This window comes from Calonectris borealis, chromosome 19 (assembly GCF_964195595.1).
Source record: "Calonectris borealis chromosome 19, bCalBor7.hap1.2, whole genome shotgun sequence".
Taxonomy (NCBI): domain Eukaryota; kingdom Metazoa; phylum Chordata; class Aves; order Procellariiformes; family Procellariidae; genus Calonectris; species Calonectris borealis.
The window spans coordinates 12437941-12457295 of NC_134330.1; the positions used below are offsets into that span (position 1 = coordinate 12437941).

Genomic DNA, 19355 nt, shown 5'->3' on the forward strand with positions numbered 1-19355 from the left:
CCTCGAGACCCTGCCAGGGTTTGCAGAGCTGCCGCGTCCCCATGACCGCGTGGGACAGGTTTGCTGTCCCCCCCCGGCTCCACCGCCCACCCCGAGGGACACGTCCTGGGGGGTTTGACCGGGCGAGAGCCCTGCGCCACCCGCGGACGGGCCCCCGGGAGCTGCGTCACCGCGCGGCACACCCCGATACCGGGAGCCAGGAGATGCTCCGGTGGCGGGGAACGGGTGGTGTCTCGGATAAGATGCTGTGGCCGGGTGCTCCGGGGGGAGCGGGACCCCTGCCGGGGGGGCAGCCAGGACAAGATTTCCCTGTTCCCCATCTCAACCGAGATCAAAGAACCAGCTTCAATCCCCCTGTGAACAAAGGCAGCTCTGTCTGCTCTCCCTCGCACCGCCCCGGCACCCGGCCCTCCTTGCCCCGGCACCCAGCCAGCCCCCCGCCCGGCCGGGGGGGGTCCGCGGGCCAGGGGTGCCCTGGGAGGTCCCGGCTTCCCGGTGAGGCTGGGGGTGGTCCAGGCGGGTGCAGCGGCTCCTAGACGTAGTTGCTGGCTGGCAGCGAGCGAGCGGCCGTGAACTTGGCGGAGTAGGGCTTCTCGGCCCGGGGGGGACAGGTGCAGCAGAGGATCCCCCCCCCCAGCAGCAGCAGCGCGGCGGCCGCCCAGCCCACGTAGAGGGATGACCCCAGGTCCCGCTTCTGGGAGTCAGTGACCAGCGGGTTGTAGAAGTCCCGGATGATGATGTTGGCTGACCAAGAGACGGGGATGAGCATGAGAACACCAGCGATGATGAAGATGACGCCAGAGAGGATCATGACCTTGGCTTTGGCGGTGTCGTCCTCCACGCAGTTGGTGCACTTGCCGCCGGCGACGGCCAGCAGGGTGCCCAGGATGGCCAAGATGATGGCCACCACCACCATGGCGCGGGCGGCTTGCAGGTCCTGCGGCAGGGCCAGCATGGAGTCGTAGACCTTGCACTGTATCTGCCCCGTGCTCTGCACCACGCAGTTCATCCACAGCCCTTCCCAGATGATCTGGGCCACCACGATGTTGTTGCCGACGAAGGCCGTCTCCCGCCACATGGGCAACGCGCAGCAGAGGATGGAGGCCAACCAGCCGATGACGGAGAGGGCAATGCCCAGCACCTGCAGCCCCATGGAGGCCATCGCTCACTGCCTGCACCCCTGCCTGCCTCCCGCAGCGCAGTGCCGGCTGCCGGGACCATGGCAGGCGTTATATGCCTTTGCCGAGGGAGGAGCGCCGGCTGCCGCCGTCCTGCTGCCGGCACCGGATGGAGGGGTAAAACCAGTTTCCCGGGATTCCTCTGCTTGCATTTCTCCCCGCAGCAATGACACTTAATATCCCAGCTGCTCCCACGGAAAAGGACGCAGGGGACCGGGATCAGGCCACCCAGGCGCAGGAGTGCATCCCACCACTGCCCATGGGCAGGCAGGAGATGCCAAGGGCAGCCGCTGGGGCTCAGCCTGGGATGCTGAAGGGGAAGAGCCAGTGTCCAGGCAGCGGGATGAACCTGCCATCGCTGCCAGTGCCTCCTGCTCCATCACCCGGATGGGGTCCTTCCATGCTTTCGTGCCTCAGTTTCCCCCCAGCTCCTGGGGCAGCTGCTCTGGCAGCAGTCCAGCCTCCGACCCCATGCGGAGCAGCACGCCATCCCTGCCCCGCTGCTGGGCTCCGTGCCCGGCAGGACACAAGCGGCTCTTGTTCGTTCCTTGGCGTCCGTACCAGCTCTTCCCAGCCTTCCCTCAGGCCTCGGGCAGGAGGTGTCACCGCCCAGACCCACAAACCGGTTGGGGCGGCTGCTGGCTCCCCGCGGAGGAGAGACGGCGCTGCCCGGGGCGAGGGGGGGGCAGACCCCAAAACCCACCTCACCTTGTGCTCCACCGCCGAGCCGGCGTTCACACGGCAGCCCTCGGTCCCAGCCCTGCTGACGTCCCGCTGCCCGCGCTGCCCGCGCTGCCCGCGCTGCTGGCCAGGCTCGGTGGGTCAGGGCTGCGGGGGGCAGAGGTGGACTCCAGGTGTCCCAGTGGGGTCCGGGGCGCCAGGCGCAGGCGGGGCGCGGAGCCGGCAGGGCCATGTGGTGCTGGCAGCATTTTGGCACAAGTGGCCGTACCCGCTGGCTAGGCTGTGCCGATACCAGTGCCGATGCTGATGCCAATACTGATGCTTTGGGCACTGCCCGACCTCTCCTCCTTTAATCCACGAGCCCCCCCACACACATCCCGTCCCCACTCCCTCCAAAGTCCCTCCGGCATCGGCGCAGGCGCAGCATTGAGGCCAGACAGACCGCAAAGACAGGCAGATGGACATTGCACCGTTCCCCGAGCCCGACTTAATCCCGGGCCTCTGGAAAAGATAACAGGGCCTGAGATAATCTTAGTTGTTCCAAACACTGGGGTTACCGATACGATCTAATCACTTGTGCTAATTGTTCGGCGCGACGGGCTCTAGAGCTGTCGCTGCCCACCCGGGACGTCCCCGGGCATCGTGCCCTGAAGCGGTGGGATGAGCCGGGTGGTCCATGTGCCGTGGTGCCATGAGGATGCCTGGGCTGGGGATGCCGGTGCCCGGTGCGGCAGGAGACTGGGGTCTCACCGCAGACCCTGACCCGCGGGGACGAGCCAGGGTCCTGCCTGCCCAACCTGTGCCAGAGGAGCCACCCAGGCACCCGGCTGTGCTGGGATGTTCCGTCTGTCCGTCTGTCCTGCTGGAGCGCCCGCATTGCTCGCATACCAGCGTGCCCACCCCGGGGCCAGAGCCTCGTGGTCAAGGGCTCCCTGTAATCTGTGGGACTCCGGAGCATCCCTGCCGGGGCCGGACTCTGCCTGAGGCTGAGCGTGGCTTTCACCTCCCAGCCAGCTGCTGTAACCACCAAATTATTTGGGGTTGGAGAGAGGCATGCGCCCACATGTGTGCGCACCTTGCGTGGGCCGTGTCCCCGCAGGCGCGTGGGGACATGCCTCTGGGCTGGGGACAAATGGCAAGGTGGGGACAGGGACTCCTCCGCGCACGGAGCATCAAACACCCGAGCTGCTCACACTCCCCCTCGGAGCCAGAGCAGGCGCCAGGATGGCCCTCCGACAGCCAATTACTGTAATTAAAGCCAGAACGTGACATATATTCAAACTGGCGGCTGCCACCCAGAAACAGCCCCCGTGCCCTCCCCACGTCCCCCAGCAGGGCGCTGCCGGCCAGCACAGCCAGCCCCGTGTCCCCGGCACTGCCGGACAGCCGGGCAGAGGGACGCGGGCTCGGCGGGGAGCGGAGAAGCAACCGCTGACCCTGGGGCAGCAACATGTCCCCAACGTGCGCTGAGCCCGAGGATCTGGTGCAGCACGGGTGGGACCCTGGCACCGCCGAGCACCTCGGCACGCGCTGTCGGGGCCGTCACCACATGGACATCAGCCCCACAGCCCCCTCCCGGCCGCCCACATCTGGATGCATCCCACAGGACCTCAGCCCCAGCTTTGTCCCAGTGCCACCTTCAAGGGGACAAGGGTGCAGGGACATGCCGTGATGGGACCATAGCCCACCCGCTCAGCAGGGAGCTCCTCCACCCCAAAATGGGGTCCTTGCCCCACCCCGAGTCTTCGCCACCCGGCATTCGCCCCAGCACCCAGCTGGATGTGGGTGCCCTGCCCTGAATCCATCGGGATTTGCAGGATGGGGGGACCCGAGCTCCTGTCTCTGCTCCACCGCACACTAACGTGGTCGGCAAGGGCAGATCTCCCGTCCTGGCACATCGGCCACCGGCCCTTCATGGCTCAGGAAACGCCCTTCGCCGATCGTCCTCGCTTCATCGGGATGGGGACGTGCCACAGCCCCACGGCTGGGCAGCAAGGCCATCCCCGGGCAGGGAGGTGGCATTAAACCCGGTGTCACCGCGATGCCGGGCACTGCCGGGTGCACGGAGGAGGCTGCGCCGCCCTGACCTTGCACAGGGCAGAGGACACCCCGCGGGGAAAGGCCTCAGGGCCTCAGGGCACCCTCTGCCAAAGGGCTGGGGGACATCCCCACCCAGGACACAGGTGACATTCCCACCTCACGCACACACCCAGCACAGGCTCAGCCCCGTGGCGCTGAGCTGAGAGCCCCTCATCCCCCAGCAGCCATGCACGAACTCGCCGCCCCAGCTACCTCGAGGTCCCGGAAAGGCGGGCAAGACTTGCCGGCAAGCGGTGATCCGCTGGGATCTCCGGCTTCACAGCCACCGAGCGAGGCACGGCCACCAGCCCTTCCGCTCAGCCGGCACGGAACTGGGCAGCCTCTCCCTGCCGGCGGCTGGGGATTAGTTACCGGCAGCCCCAGAGACTGAATGTTCCCAAAAAAAGTCCTTGCCCAACATAAAACCCCCCCGACCGGCTCAAATATGCAGAGTCAGGTTGTTTCCCGCTATGGGAAAGCAACGTCTTATCGGCTCGGCGGGAGAGGAGCTGTGCGCCGGGAGCTGCGGGGTCCCTGGGGGGACGCAGCCGTGAGAAACGGGACACTCGGCCTGAAGTTGCTCCAAAAATAAAAGCCCTGCCCAATTTGCTGAGCAAAAAGTGGCTCTGAACGGGAAAAATATGCCCAAGCGCTGCCGAGGTGGTTGCCAAAGGGATGGGGGAGACAGCGGCCACGGCTCAGGAAGGGGGATGCGAGCGGTACAACGGGGGTCCCCCCTGCGGGCGATGCTCGGAGGAAGCGGGATGCTGCCACAAAGCCTCGGGGAAGCTGATCTGAAGCCGTCGGGGTGGGGGCATGCCCCGGGCACGCTGAGATTTCGGGCGTCCCGGCATCCCCCAGGCGAGCTGCCAGCCCCCTGCCAGGTCCCACTGGACCGTGCCCCCCGCCGCCCCCCCAGGTCCCCCTGTGCCGGCCGGGCGCCGGCGCTGCCGGCAGCTCCATCCCCACCCCGCCGGCAGACAGAGCTACCATTGATGCTCGGAGCCGCCTTACCTGCTCTCCGCCGCCGCCGAAGGGGCTTCAACAATGGGCTGCCTGTGTGCCCTGGCCGGGGCAGAGCCAGCAGCCCCGCGCCTGAAATATAAGCAGCCGAGGCAGCATTTACCGCCCCGGCCCAGCTCCCCCGGGGCGGGAAACGCGCCGTCACTCCCGAGACCGCAAGGGAGGGGGAAAACCCCAAACCCTGCGACGGTTACCGGGCACACGTGAGCGGGACGCGGCCCCGCAGCGCCCGGGGCGGTTTCTGCTGTCACCTCCTGTTCAGGCCCGGGGGTGCTGGGTGCTGGGTACACGGTGGGGGTGGGGGGATGCCTGCAGTGGGTGTCCTTCCCGCAGCGTGGGCCACCAAATCGGCGATGGTCCCGTGACCTTTGGGTCTGACCTTCGTCCAGGGTCACCACATCACGGGGGGGCAAACCTGTCCGCATGTCACCAGTGGCTCCATGCGGCCACCCCACCTTGTCCCCAATCTGGGGCACCTGCTGCGGGTGATACTCCCCATCCCTTCCCAATGGCAGGGGGAGAGCAGAGGGGCTTCACTGGGGTGGGGGATGCAGCAGCAGGAGAGATGGGGATGCTCCCAGGACCCCCACAGGGATGCTGGCTCTGCTTGGCTGTTTTCGGTAAACACCGGCAAGCCGGTTTGCTCGCCACAAGAATGCGTCCTGAAGCGCGCAGCGGCAGCCAGCACCCCGAAACCCCGGTGATTTGCCCCTTCCTCCGTCGTGAGTCAGGCGGTGGCGGCTGCCCCGGGCCGGCACGGCACTGCACGCAGCCTGTACTTTGGACAATTTGGGATGACAAAGTGGGGACGCGGCGTGTGGGGCTCTGATTGCAGGGTTGGGGGCTGCGGTGCTTCGCCTGCCCCGTCTCACCCCATCCCTGCCCCAGTAGCCCCTACCCCAGGGGTATCCCCACTGCCCCATACACCTGCCTGGGGCATCCCCCTCTTCCCCTGCCCCACATCCCTCCCTGGGGTATCCCCATTGCCCCACAGCCCTCCCTGGGGTGTCCCCCTGCTCCACACCCCTGCATGCAGTATCCCCCCTGCCCCACATCCCTACCCAGGGCTATCCCTGCCTACCCCACACCCTTGTCTGGGGTATCCCCATTGCCCCCCCCCACACGCATGGGGTACACCCCTGCCCCACAGTCCTACCTGGCGTGTCCCCCCTGTCCCACATCCTGCATGAGGTATCCCCATTGCCCCACACCCCTGCATGGGGTACCCCCCTGCCCCACAGCCCCTGTGCAGCTGTGGGTGCACGTGCTGGTGTTTCTGCAGCCGTGTGTGCGCCGTGGGGTGCGCGTGTGTGCATCCGTACCGCCGTCGCGTGTCTGTTTGCCTCTGCCTGTGTGCGTGTGTCTGTCTGTGTGTCTGTCCGTCTGTCTGCGTGTGCAGCTGTGTGTCCGGGTGTCCCTGCCAGCAGAGGGGGCGTGAGTTTGGGTGTCTGTGCGTGTGCATCTGTGCGCCTGTGCGCACCCGGACCCCGGGGCTGCTGGCACAGCCCTGCCTGACGCGTGCGCTGCCGGCACCCCTGCCTGCAGACCTGGGAGGCCCTCGGCCAGCCCGGACCCTGCTCTGTTTGGGGGTGATGGTGTAGCGCCAGCAGCACCCTGGCAGGCCTGGCCCTGTACCCACCGTTACCTGCCGGCAGCACTGGCATATGGGTACCCCACGGTGCCCCCGAGGGCCGGGACCCCCAGCACCCCCCAGCGACAAGGGCACAAGGCTGCTTGCATGGGCTCCCCCTTAGCAGCACATACGGGGTTCACCCCTGGGTATGCCTGCAGCCACTAACCCTGGCTGGCTGTGGGGGGCTTGGGATGCCCTTGGGGGGGCTGATCAGGGTACAATGGGGTGGCAGAAGCCCACCTGGCCAGATACAGGGCATTTTTGGGATGCCATGGGTTGGCAGAGGCTAACCTGGCTGGATAGGGGGTATCGGGGTGTCAAAGGTGGTAGAGGTCAGATACAAGGTGCTGCAAGGGGCCAGAGGCCAATCCGGTTGGATATGGGATGCTGGGGTGACATGGGGTGACAACAGCTGACCCAGCAGATATGGAGTGTCGGGGTGCTGTGGGATGGCAGAGGCTGACCCCACTGGCTATGGGGGTTGAGGGTGCTGCAGGGCAGCAGAAGCTGACCCAGCCAGATACGGGGTTTCGGGGCACTGAGGGGCATCCGAAGCCGACCCCCCTGGCTATGGGGTGTCAGGGTGCTGCGGGGCACAGCCAGGCGGACGCGGGGCTCCCCCCATCACAGACCTCAGGTGCCCAAGCAGGGAGGGCTCCCTCCGTGGCGCCAGCTGCCAGCATCCCGCTGCGCTCTTGAGTAGTTAATAAGTTGTAGAGCAGATTTCGGCACAGGCAGGGAACAGGCAGGAGCAAGCCCGCGGCCGGCGGAGGCCGGTGACCACATTCCTGGGGCGGGGGGGGATGGAAATGCTGGCACTGCCACCGGCATGCAAGATTGGGGGGGAACGGTTGATGGGGGACAGACATGCACCCCACAGCCATGGGGCTGCTGCTGCCAGGTCTGAGTGTGACTGCCGGCAGCCTGCCTGCACCCGCCTTGTTTTTTTTTCCCCTTCACCAGCTGCCCGCTCAGGTTGACGGGGTGACATTACCAGGGCGGTTACGTGCATTATCTGCTTCCTTCAAGGCCAAAATATTTAAGCAGGATGAGTAAAGATGTTTATCATCCGGTCGGGGGATCCCCGCCAGCGATCCCTGCCCAGCAGGGTGGGATCAGGAGGAGGACGGGCGGGGGGGCCCGCCGCCTGGCCCCCTCCTGAGCCCACCCTGTTGGGCAGGGAGCACCCATGGGTCCCGTGGGACAGCAATGCCGGAGCAATAAGCATCACGGCACAGTGAAGGGGTTGCACTTTGCACGGTGATGCAAAGGTGCCCGGCGTTCGCCGAACCCCGGTTAAACGTGAGCACTGATAAGACGCTCCATAAATAAACCAAACCCTGATCCACCGGCACCTCCGGGGGGAATGGCAAAGCCGAGGGATTTCCAGGCCCCCAAGGGGGTTCGGTGGGTCCGAATGAGCATAGTGGCCATGGTTCCCGGTACCCATCGCCCCGAAACCAAGGGGATGGCCGTGGCAGGTGGCGTCTCTCCCCCTCCCGCCCTTCTCCGGTAACCCGGCGCCATCTCTGCAAACAAAGGGGAGGGTGTGGGACGCGGGTGACGGTGACGGAGGAGCGGAGAGGAGCGTCCAGCAGCGAAACCCCACCCCGGGCGGGCGCTTGAGCTGGCCCCGCCAGCCCTTATAAGCGCAGGTGCACCCAGGTGTAAGCCGATCCCCCAAGGGCTGCAAGCGGTGACGGGTGACGGCGACGGTTTCGGTCCGTGGGTTCTTCTCTGCCATCGTCCGGAGCGCAGCAGCGAACCGGCCACCATGTCGATGGGGTTGGAGATTGGCGGGGTGGCCTTGTCGATGCTGGGTTGGTTGTGCAGCATCATCTGTTGCGCGTTGCCCATGTGGAGGGTGACGGCCTTCATCGGCAACAACATCGTGACAGCCCAGATCATCTGGGAAGGGCTGTGGATGAACTGCGTGGTGCAGAGCACGGGGCAGATGCAGTGCAAGGTCTACGACTCCATGCTGGCCCTGCCGCAGGACCTGCAAGCCGCCCGCGCCCTCCTGGTGGTCGCCATTGTCTTGGCCGTCCTAGGTTTACTGGTGGCTATCGTGGGCGCCCAGTGCACCCGCTGCGTGGAGGACGAGAGCACCAAAGCCAAGATCACCATCGTCTCCGGCGTCATCTTCCTCCTCTCCGGCATCATGACCCTCATCCCCGTCTCCTGGTCGGCCAACACCATCATCCGGGATTTCTACAACCCGCTGGTGCTCGACGCGCAGAAGCGGGAGCTGGGCGCCTCGCTCTACGTGGGCTGGGCGGCCTCCGCCCTCCTGCTGCTGGGGGGGTCCCTGCTCTGCTGCTCCTGCCCCCCCAAAGACGACAGGTACCCCACCGGCAAGGTGGCCTACTCCGCCCCGCGCTCCGCCGTCACCAGCTACGACAAGAGGAACTATGTCTAAGCCCCTCCGGGACCCCCCGGCACCCTCCGACATCCCCCACCCCCAATCCCCACCCCGGGACCCTCATCACCCTCCACGGGGACCGGGGACGGCGGCACCGGGGCGCGGGGGGGGCGCGAAGGAGGGGACGGGGACGGCCGCGGGGTCAGGGCCGGGCTGTGTAAATAGAGACAGTTTCGGTTAAACAAGAGGCGGTTTCGGGTCGGCGGGAGAAGCGGCGGCCGGCGTGCCCCTGCCCGCGCCGATGGGACAGGATGGGGACGGGGATGGGGACGGGGATGGGGACGGTGCCCCCCCCGGTGCCCCCCCCACCATCGCCGCCGGCCGGGCACCGTCTGTCCCTGTTACGCGTGGTCTGTACCGGTTACATTTGTCAATAAACGTATCCTGTTTTGGTAGCCCGAGTATCCTTGGAGCGGGGGGGGGGGCCGGATCCCACCGGGTACGTGGGGGGGGCCGGGGCTACAGCCCCCCCCCCCCCGCTACGGCACCGGATTTGGGGACGGGGGTCTCACGCCACAGCCCCTCTTTCCCCCCCACCCCCCCACCCCGGGGCTCTCTGCCCGGGGAGGGCCGGTCGCCCCCCTGCCCGTTCGGGGGCAGCCGGGGCGGTGGGCGGCCGCGGAGCGGCGGCTGCAACCCGGCAGCGGCACCCCGGCAGCGGCACTCCCTGCCCGCCCGGTCCAAAGTCTGGCTCCGCGGCGGGGGACACGGGGCGCTCCCCCCGCACCTCCGGAGCAGCGGCTGGGGCGAGGCCGCCTTGCACAACCGCTCTCCCCGCCGCGGCACGGCACGGCACGGCGCGGCACCCGCCTTCCCCGCCACGCTCCAGCGGGCAGGGACAAAGGGGGGAGGAAGGAGCCGCTGCAGGTGCAGGGCCGGATCCCGCGCTGCCCGGGGCCGAGCGAGCTCCGCGGCTGCCTGCGAGCTGCCCGGGGGCTGCCCGCCCCGCGGCCGCGCAGGGGCTCGGGGCGGCTTTCGGGAAAACGCTGCCCGGGGGAGGTTTTGCGGCCCTGGGCTTGGGATGCACCTGCCGGCGGGAGCAGGCGGGAGCCGGCAGCCGGAGCCTGCCGGGCCCCCAGCGCTTTGTCTCCGCGGAGCCCGCGCTGCCCCGCTCGCAGGCCGGGATCTGCCCGGCTCGTGTTCCCCCGGGCCCCGCCTCGCCCCGTTCCCCGGCCCGCCGGCCTGCCCGCTCGCCGCGGGCAGCTGCGATAAGGATCGGCGGGCGGTCCTGCCGGCTCTGCCCGGCCCGGGGCTCTGCCCGGCACCGGCCGGGGCCGGCACACGGGGCCCGGAGGCGGCACACGGAGGCCGGGGGGGAGGCACACGAGGCCCGGGGGGGGGCACAGGGGCTCGGGCGGAGGCACACGGGGGCCGGGGGGCACAGGGGGGCCGGGGGCAGCACAGGGGCCCAGGGGGAGGCACACGGGGCCCGGGGGCGGCTCAGGGGCCCGGCCCCGCGGGCCGGCGGTGACCTTGCGGCCGGGTGGAGGCAGCCGAGCAGGCGCGGGCAGACCCCGACGTCCAGCGGTAGGAGGGACGTCCTCCCGCCGCCAGGGGGCGCCCGCCGCCGACAGCGGGGCGGGGCGGGGCCGCCCGCGCGCACTGCGTCACGGCCCGCGCGCCGCCGCCGCCGCCGCCGCCGCCGCCGCCGCCGCCGCCGCCGCCGCCGCCGCCGCCGCCGCCATGATGCTCCGCCGGCTGCCCCGCGCCCCCGCCCCGCCAGGGCGGCTGCGCCCCCGCCCGCCGCCGGCCGCCGCCCGCTCCGTGGTGACGTAAGGGCCCGGCCGCGCGCGCGGCGGGGGCGGCGGGAGGGGTCTCGAAGGGAGGGGCGGGGCCGTTACCCGCGGTTAGGTCCCGCCCCCCGGCGTTAACCCCTCCCCCGAGCCATGGTTCCCCCCCTCCGCAGGGGCGGGCCTCGCCTGTGGGGCCGAGGCGCCGGCCCCGCCCCCTGGCCGCGGCCCCGCCCCCAGCCCCCCCTGCCACCCCACCCTCCTTGCCAGCAGGGCAGCCCTTGGCCCGACCCCCCAGCCCTGCCCACGCCCTCATCCCCGGCCACGCCCCCGATGCCTCCCTGGCCACGCCCCCAGACCACCCTCTCCCCGGCAGAGCGGTGCCGCTGGCCCACGTGGAAGTGGGGGGCCGCGGGGACCGGCCGCCCCTGGTGCTGCTCCACGGGCTCTTCGGCAGCCGCGGCAACTTCCAGACGGCGGCCAAGGCGCTGGTGCGGCGCGGCAGCGGCAAGGTGAGGCCCTGCGTGGGGGGAGGCCGCCGCGCCCCAAGGAGGGGGTCACGGGCGGGCGATGCCCGGGCCTGGGTGACGCGGTGCCCCTGCCCAGGCAGGTGCTGACGCTGGACGCCCGGAACCACGGCGGCAGCCCCCACAGCCCGCTGATGACCTACGAAGCGATGAGCCTGGATGTGCAGCACCTCCTGGCCCGCCTGGGCATCGCCAAGTGCATCCTCCTGGGACACAGCATGGGGGGCAAGACGGCCATGACGCTGGCCTTGCAGCGGGTCGGCAGGCGCGGGGCTCCCGGGGCGGGGGGGAGAGCGGGTTCGGGGGGGCTCCTGCAGCGGGAGGCTGTGGGAAGGGGGGTGGCACCTGTGGGGGCTGTTCAGCGGTGCCAGCCTTGCCCACAGCTCCGCAGCGGGTGGGTTTTCTCCATCACGGTGGGGTGTGCTGTAAGCTGGGCCGCGGGAGCAGCAGCAAGTCTCTGTCCGCCAGCCCATGCTCTGCCCCGTCCCTCCAGCACTGATTGCGAGGGAGCTTGGAGATCTCCCGCGCCAAGACACAGGGACTCGGGGAAGGGCACGTGGAGCTCTCTGTGGAGGCAGGAGGGAGCGAAAAGCCTCCAGGGAGTCTGGGTGGGAGCGGAGCCCTGTGCCCTGTCCCGCTGGGGAGATCTCGGCTGGCATCCATCTGCCCTGCTTGTGTCCCCAGCCAGACCTGGTGGAGCGCCTCATCTCTGTAGACATCAGTCCCGTCTCAACCACACCTGTCTCTGAATTCTCTGCCTACATCTCTGCCATGAAGGCGGTGAAGATCCCAGATGGTCTGCCCCGCTCTGCAGCCCGCCAGCTGGCTGACGATCAGCTGCGTCCGGTGGTCCAGGTAGGAAATCCCGCTCCTTGGATGGGGTTTCCGCTCCCAGCCTGTCCCTGGGACCAGAGCACAGGGCTTTAGGGCCACGAGACTCTTTCCATCCCTGCTCACTCGCTGCTGTCCTGGGCAGCTGGAGGACATCTCACCAGGGCTGCAGGGGCAATAGGGAATGTGACAGCATGGGAGACGGGCAGAAGGGGATGGAGGGGAGGACGGAGCGTGCCAAGACATCTTGAGAGCTTGTTGCTCTTACTGAAGAGCGTACGATCCCCTTTTGTGGCAGCTCCCACAGCTGAGACAGTTCCTCCTCACCAACCTGGTGGAGGTGGAGGGCCGCTATGTCTGGCGGGTGAACCTGGAGGCTATTTCCCACCACTTGGCAGACATCATGAACTTCCCTGTCTTCCACAAGCCGTATCCTGGCCCTGCACTCTTCTTGGGAGGATCCAACTCACCCTACATCAGGTGGGACTGGAGAGAAGTGGTTTGAAGTCTGTGGTCTGACCCCTTGTGTTTGTCTGCAGCTGCAGAGGGTGGGAGGAAGCCCCTGAGATGGGGAAGGTCCTGGAGCAAGCTCTGTGCCTCCAGCAGCCAGTGACACCAGCACTCTGGAGAGCGAGGGGGAACCCAGGGGCAGCCCCAGGCTTTCCCGGCAGGGAAGGGGACGTGGTCAGACCTGGGATCCCCCTCTGCCTGGGGAAGGTGAGGGAAGACACCTGGATGGACCTCTGACCATGCTTCCCATGCCGTGTTCTCTTGTCCTGCAGCTCCAAAGACTACCCGGAGATCCAGCGCCTCTTCCCCAAGGCGGATGTCCAGTACATTGAAGGTGCAGGCCACATAGTCCATCAGGATAAATTTGAAGAATTCATCACTGCTGTCCTCAATTTCCTGCCACCACCATAGCGCTGGGGACCAGGGTTTCTGCAAGCACCGTGTGGGACCTGAAGAGCTCCGGGCAGTGGCGCAGGGCTCTGGGCTCTGTGAGGAGGGGCTCAGCCTGGACCAGCTGCCCACTTTGCAGTCCGATCCTGCCTGCAAAGCCTTCTCCCACCCCAGGTCGCCTGGAGCCGGAGTGGAGAGGCACCTCCATCCCGCTGAGCCCTCCTGCCACCTCGCAGGGACGCGGGGTGGCACCAGCCCAGGACACCAGCCTGTCCTGCCTGCGCTGGAGTGTCTCGGACGCTGGGAGGGGGCAGGAGAGCCCTCTCGTTTTCCTGCTGCCAGACCACTTGGTTGTGGATCTGGCTGTGACTTTGCAGAACGTGCAATAAAGCTGAATCCATGCCAAGGCAGAAAATGGTTTGGATGGGGCTGTGGGGGACAGGGAGTGCGGCAGTGGGCACAAGGGGCTCTTGCTTATCAGCGGGGATACTGGTGGGAGGTGACAACTGGGCTGGGCCCGGGACGCGCCGAGCTGTGGGAGCAGTGCGTGTGAGATACAGGTTTGAGGATCTTTCTTGGCTCCCAGGGGAAATCGCATCCTTCCTCCACCTCAGGGGCAGCGGGAGGATGGGGGAGTGGGGGAAGCTGCCTCCTGAGCAAGGAGATGCTGCGAGCCTGCAAGGGGGAGGCATGGAAATCCCCCTGGAGCGCGTCTGCCCAGCCTGCCCCGAAAGCGGGCACCCCCTCCTCCCTGAGCTCCCTCCGATTTCTCACCTCCCGCCTCCTTGGCATCCCCCGAGAAGGCAACGTAACGCAGCTACTGCCGGCCGTAACAGCCATCTGCCCACCGCGGGCTAAAGGCAGAGGAGCGGTGCCGTCTACTGTGAAAATCCCTTTATTAGACGACGGGTAAAGCCAGAGACAAGGCAGAAGCCGCTCTGGGGGTGACAGATCATCTCTGTCGCAACTGGGGACAGGCTCTCTCTGGGGACAGTTAAGAGGGACATTAACCAGCTTTGCATTTGGTGCTCCAGAGCCAGGTGTTTCTGCTGCTTCCTGGGAAGAGTTTGTTCAGTTTGGGGTTGTTTGGAGACCACAAAAGGAAGGGAGGACAGGAGACCAAGGACTATTTTATTGCAGGTCTGTTTGTAATTGCCTAGCAGAGGGGGCATAAGTAGCTGGTTTGGAGATTCACTGTGTTTCTGCAGAGCTGTTCTTGGCTTTTCCTCTTGTCCTTTCCTTTTCTGAAGAAGTGAATCTCTCTGGAGCAGGGCTACATTCGCCTTGAGCCTTCTGCTGTGTTACTCCCCAAATTCAAAGACTTTTGCTGTCCATGTATTATTTTTTCACCTGTGAAGAACATTAGACGAGAAGCTCCCAAGACACGGGCTACTGAAACAAGTTCCTTGAGCGCCTTTCTCTCCTACAGCCAGCTGGGAGATGGGGATGGAGTCTGGCCACTGCCCGGCCCTCGCTACCAGCACACAAGTCCTTTGGATATCCTGCCCGAGCCGCGAGGTCTGGAGCTCAGGAGCCGTAGGGAATTTCTCCCCACTCCTCCTCGCTGGCCGGGTACCGGGTTTGGGGCACAGACAAAAGGCTGCTGCAGAGGTGCGAGGTGAAGAGACTCACCACAGGCAGGAGATCAGTGGCCTGGGAAGAGGTAGAACTTCCTGAGCATCGTAGTCCGCTCTTGTGATGGCAACTGCCGAGGGAATTTTTCAAAGGAATGTTGGACCTGGGGTGAGAGAGACAGCGGGGAGAAATGAGGGCAGCACCGTTCCCAGCATGGGAAGGGTGCAGGGAGTCGGGAGGCATCCCCAGGGGCATCCCCAGGCATGTGTCTGGTGGCACAAGGGATGCCACGGGCTGCGCCAACACGCTGGGCTCTTGCATGCCCACCACGTTGGCAGGGTGCCAATGCCTCCACAGATCCAGCTGACTTTCCAGGCCAAATCAGACCCCATTTTGACAGAGCCTGCTTCTGAGAGGCCTGCCGAGAAATGGCCTGCCCTGGCCCGAGCTCTGCTCTGAGCAGTATTTCTGACCATTGGCATGGCTGCATCTACCAGCACACCTGCAGTTAACTACAAAGCCTCACCTTTCGGAAGATCTCCTGTAAGTCGCTGTTACAGGCATGGTTTCGAAACTGCTCTATCAGGCGCTGGATGAAAATGGAACCCGTTACTGGGCTTCTCCAGGAGACAGTATCTGGGGAGACAGAAGATGCCAACTGTGATTTCACTGGTGTCCCTCACTGCAACAGTGATTAACACTGGGTGCTGGAGCAGGAGACTGGGGCACCTTCTCTGAGATCATTCTATTTGGCCCATCCAACCCACAGCATGGGGAAAGGACATGGCATCCCAGGGAAGACAGAAGTGACATGAATATTTTCTTCAAGCCTCCCTGCTCTCCCATGCTCCCAGCCATGCCAGCTCCCAGGCTGGCACAGCCTGGAGCCATCTGTGACCCAGCAGGAGAAGACAGTTTCCCCCAGCCAGCCACTGTGGTGAGATAAATCGGCTGGGGAAGGAGTGCAGGCAGAGCCGGTGGGGAGGGCTGGAGCCGGGGCAAGGGAAGGCAGCCAGGCAGGGGCACAAAGCTCTGGCCCTGGTGCCGCTAAGAGGGATCTGTGGGTGTTCTGGAGCAGCCTTGTACCCTGGCACTGGGGGACACTGCCTTCTCCAGAGGCTGTTGGAGCAATGCCCAAGCGGTCACCGGATGGAGGGGACCCCCGGTGACCCACCCCGAGGAGGAGACCCATGGCATCAGGAATGGGAGTCCTGTCTCCCTCACCTGCCCTCAGGCAGGGCAACTGTCTCCAGGAACTGCTTACCAGGCGTAGAGGAATGTAAAGTGCCAAAATCACTCTCCAGGTGGACTTCACAGATTGCGTCATCTTCCAGCCCTGCAGGGATCGTGTGAGCGGAGCTGGGCGTGGGCACGGCAGGGTCTGTGGAGTCACTCACCATCACGGACCCTATCTTGCCTAGGAAGGCAAGGCCAGCCATCAGCGATGATGGGGTGTCCCGTCCCCACCTCGTGCTCTGGGCTCATGTGCCCTGGGAGAGCCTGGCCGGCTCGCTCGCCCCATAGGCACCTTGTAGCGGGGACTTACCTCCACGGCAGGACTGGATAATGACTACTTTGGGTTTGCGCAGCAGTGCGTGGCAGCGCTTGTTGTTGAATTTCTCGTAGATGGTGTCGAGGGAAAGGATGTCTGTGATCTCGCCTCTGCTCTTGGTCCCACAGAGCCCAGCCCTGACCCCATGGGACATGAAGACCAGGAAGGTGCTGTCAGAGGTCCAGTGCTCTTTGCGATCTGCAAAATTCTTCATGACCGTAGCCATCCCCTACGAACCAGCACAAGGAAGGAACATCAGCCACCTGTGACCAGCTGTGTGGAGACCCAGCCACAAGCTGTGGGCAGGACCCACTGCCATTGGGGACAAAGGTGTCCCTCTGGTGCCCGAGCCCCCCATCACCAACGCACACAAGGAGGGTCTCCACGCCACTCCCGGGGCCAGTGGCAGCTGCTTTGTGCAGTCCTTTACCTCAGAAGTTAAGTTGCAATGGATGTCCACCATGTAGCCCAGCCCTTCCAGCAGCTTCGTCATCCCCTCCACATCCACTTCAGCCCCATCCCGCCGGCTCAAGTGCTCAAACTCAATGTTGCAGATGAGCAGGGCCCTGCGGGTCCGTGTCTCCCGTGGTAGATGGATGGGATAGATCTGTGAGGACGGAGGGGGGCAGCACTCAGTGGTGGGTGGGTGCAGGGGGCTTTTCTTGGGAGGCAGCTAATAGCAGAGAAGGCCCACGGGTGCAGCAACCACATCTCCCTGTGGGCATCTTCCCACATCTCCTGCCCTGCTCGTGGGTCAGCAAAGCCCCTGCCTACTCCAGCAGGGCGGCCGGGCCACGCTGCAGCCCTCCTCTCATCTCCTCTGCCCGCAGCACCTGGTCTCCCTCTGTGTCCCTGATGCGCTGGTACTCGCTCAGGGAGCACTGCCGGATCCACTGGTGGCCCTGGATGCCGACGGGGGAGCCAGGCGGGGCCTCAGTCCTGGGGGAGGCCAGCTGCACACCAGGGGACCCTGCAAGCAGAAAGCTCCACAGTTACACTGGGAAGCACCTGAAGCAAGAGGGGACTGTTGCAGGGCATGGATGGATGAGCAGAGCTGGGCTCTGCCCCTTTGGGGGGTCCCTGTTCAGCCCCACGGGGAACGGCCACCCCTGAGAGCCCTGTCGTTGCTGCATGGCAAGGGGGACTCAGTGCCACAGAGCAGTGACACCGGGGATGCCCACTGCCTCTTGTCTTCACGCCTTGGACACTCGCCAGGGCCAGGCCCCGCTCCAGCATCCCACCAGAGGCGCCGGGAACCCCAGCATGGGCAGGGGCAGACCACAGCCCCGCATCTCTCACCCGACTCAGTGGCCAGACCCAGCTGCTCCGCCAAGGTGCCATCGCGCTTCCTGAGGCTGCTGATGAAGATCTGGCTGGCCCTGGGGCCCTTCAGGCGCACGCTGTCGATGAGGCAGCGGGCCTTGTCGGCACGCACCGTGTATCTATCGTGCACCTCGTCCACCTCCTCAAGGCTCAGCACCCCTTGGGCCAGCAGCTCGTCCAGCAGTCCAGAGATCACCGGCTTGTTCACACGCTCCACAAAGGCTGTCCGCACATTCAGGAGCAGCTTGTCTGCAGGGCGGCCCCGTCAGCACCCAGAGCCCCAACACCATGGCTCCTGATGCTCTGGGTGCTTCCTCTTCCCCATTGCCTTCCCTGGGTGCTGATCACTTCCCCATCACCCCTCTAGCTGCTCCCCCTTCCCCATCGCCTCCCCTGGGTGCTGCCCCCTTCCCTATTGCCACCCCCAGCTGCTGATCCCTCCCCCACCACCCACCCTAGGTGCTCCCCCTCCCCCATTCCCCACTCAGGGTGCTGTTCCCTCCTTCATTGCCCACCCCGGGGGCTTCCCCTGCCATCACCCACCTTCTCCTTTTCCCACACACCCACAGAAAGTGCCCCAGGGGACACATTTGCAAGGAGCAGGGCCCCAGCTACTCAGGGATGTAGTGTCCCGGGCCCCAGCCTGCATGCTGCGCTGTGTCCCTGTGCGTCGGGCCGGCCACGGCGAGCAGGGCCCAAGCAGGCCCCGGGCAGGACCCCGTCCCACCACTGAGCCCTAGCACCGCTAGTCGTACTCACCTGCCATCGCCCCTCAGTCCCCGGCCTGCCAAAGGAGGCACAAAGTCTATTTCTGCTGCGGGGGGGAAACGAAAGTAAATGTTCACAAAAAAAAAGTCATCACAGCTTCACTTCCTGTCTCCCTGCTCGGGCCCTACGCCTGCGCTGTTGCCGTGCCCCACTCAAGCTCCCACGGTCACCTACAGCCCCGCACACACCTGCGAGCCCACCAGGTGTAGGACCAGAGCCCCTGCGCCCTTTGCAGCCACGCTCGGATTTCCTCCTGGGGGTGCTCAGCACATCCCCGTGACACTGGGGCATCATGAACGCATGTAACCGGCCCCAGCGCTGCAACACCCAGCACCCGTGGGGCGAGGAGGAGGCTCCCAGCCCTCCTGCACCTCGCAGAGCCAGGCATGGGGCAGCTCTGCAGAGGTGGCTGTGCTCTACCAAGGACCAACCTCCCCTTTGTCCCCACACCCCCAAACCCTCCAAACCTGTCTGGGGCTGAGATTGGCTCATCCCTTCCTCGCGCTGCCCTGTCCAGGTGCTGGCAGGGAGACACCACCTTGGGCAGCAGCATCCTCATCCACCCAAGGGTTCACCAGCCCCGTCTCCATCCCGCCAGCGCTGGGGGAAAGGGGAGCCTGCCTGAAATGTAAAATCTGGACTGTAAGAAAGCCTGAGGTTGCCCCATAAGTGTATTAGCAGGGCTGTTTGAGTGTAGGGTGAGACCTGTGTGGGAACGGCAGAAGTAACGCCAGCAGTGGGGAAACCCAGGGATGAGCCGTGGGGAAGAGGGACATCCAGCCCTTTGGGAGACAGAGGCAAGCAGCGGCTGGCTGTGGGGCGCAGCTGACTTGCGGAAAACAGACTTCACAATCTGTGAGATTGTAAAGTAGGTATGTTTATTCAGCGCTGGGCAGCACGGGGGGTAACCCCACCAAAGTCGTGCGCGCCTCAACACGGTACTTGCCAGAAATATATACAGCGAAATGTTGCATATACATAATACACCTATATATATGCATGACCTATCCCCGCTTTGTATTAAAATAAGCTTCAAGACGTTATTTCCATGAGCCCCTCCTATCTACGCTTGCGCATTGCCTCCTGGTGGTGGTCGTCGGGGGTCGTGGGGATGAAGGTTAGTGGTTCCTCTT

At 65.6% G+C, this 19355-nt stretch overlaps 4 protein-coding genes across 7 annotated transcripts; 2 read left to right on the forward strand and 2 right to left on the reverse strand.

Annotated features, from left to right (window-relative positions):
- Positions 1-532: 532 nt before the first annotated feature.
- On the reverse strand, positions 533-1162 carry LOC142090787 (claudin-4-like). Its single transcript, XM_075169150.1, has one exon. The coding sequence runs from the start codon at positions 1160-1162 to the stop codon at positions 533-535; it is 630 nt and encodes a 209-aa protein (XP_075025251.1).
- A 7184-nt stretch (positions 1163-8346) lies between these two features.
- LOC142090788 (claudin-3-like) lies at positions 8347-9013 on the forward strand. The gene has a single exon (XM_075169151.1). It carries the CDS (start codon positions 8369-8371, stop codon positions 9011-9013), a length of 645 nt encoding a protein of 214 aa, XP_075025252.1. The 5' UTR covers positions 8347-8368.
- Positions 9014-10699: 1686 nt separating this feature from the next.
- On the forward strand, positions 10700-13419 carry ABHD11 (abhydrolase domain containing 11). Of its 2 annotated transcripts, XM_075169047.1 has the most exons (6): positions 10700-10788; positions 11123-11258; positions 11357-11530; positions 11958-12128; positions 12403-12584; positions 12887-13419. In XM_075169047.1, the coding sequence occupies exons 1-6, from the start codon at positions 10700-10702 to the stop codon at positions 13023-13025; spliced, it is 891 nt and encodes a 296-aa protein (XP_075025148.1). In that variant the 3' UTR covers positions 13026-13419. The 2 variants fall into 2 exon arrangements, with proteins under 2 accessions (XP_075025148.1, XP_075025146.1); XM_075169045.1 differs by lacking the exon at positions 10700-10788 and having other exon boundaries at positions 10872-11258; positions 11353-11530.
- A 696-nt stretch (positions 13420-14115) lies between these two features.
- On the reverse strand, positions 14116-19042 carry LOC142090710 (caspase-1-like). Of its 3 annotated transcripts, XM_075169042.1 has the most exons (11): positions 18928-19042; positions 18690-18843; positions 18214-18268; positions 17431-17703; positions 16965-17101; positions 16562-16738; positions 16126-16360; positions 15844-15996; positions 15106-15215; positions 14637-14742; positions 14116-14354 (listed from the first exon to the last, which is right to left on the reverse strand). In XM_075169042.1, the coding sequence occupies exons 3-10, from the start codon at positions 18218-18220 to the stop codon at positions 14650-14652; spliced, it is 1185 nt and encodes a 394-aa protein (XP_075025143.1). In that variant the 5' UTR covers positions 18221-18268; positions 18690-18843; positions 18928-19042; the 3' UTR covers positions 14116-14354; positions 14637-14649. The 3 variants fall into 3 exon arrangements, with proteins under 3 accessions (XP_075025143.1, XP_075025145.1, XP_075025144.1); XM_075169044.1 differs by lacking the exons at positions 14116-14354; positions 18690-18843; positions 18928-19042 and having other exon boundaries at positions 14633-14742; positions 17431-17676; positions 18214-18659; XM_075169043.1 differs by lacking the exons at positions 14116-14354; positions 18690-18843; positions 18928-19042 and having other exon boundaries at positions 14633-14742; positions 18214-18658.
- Positions 19043-19355: the final 313 nt, after the last annotated feature.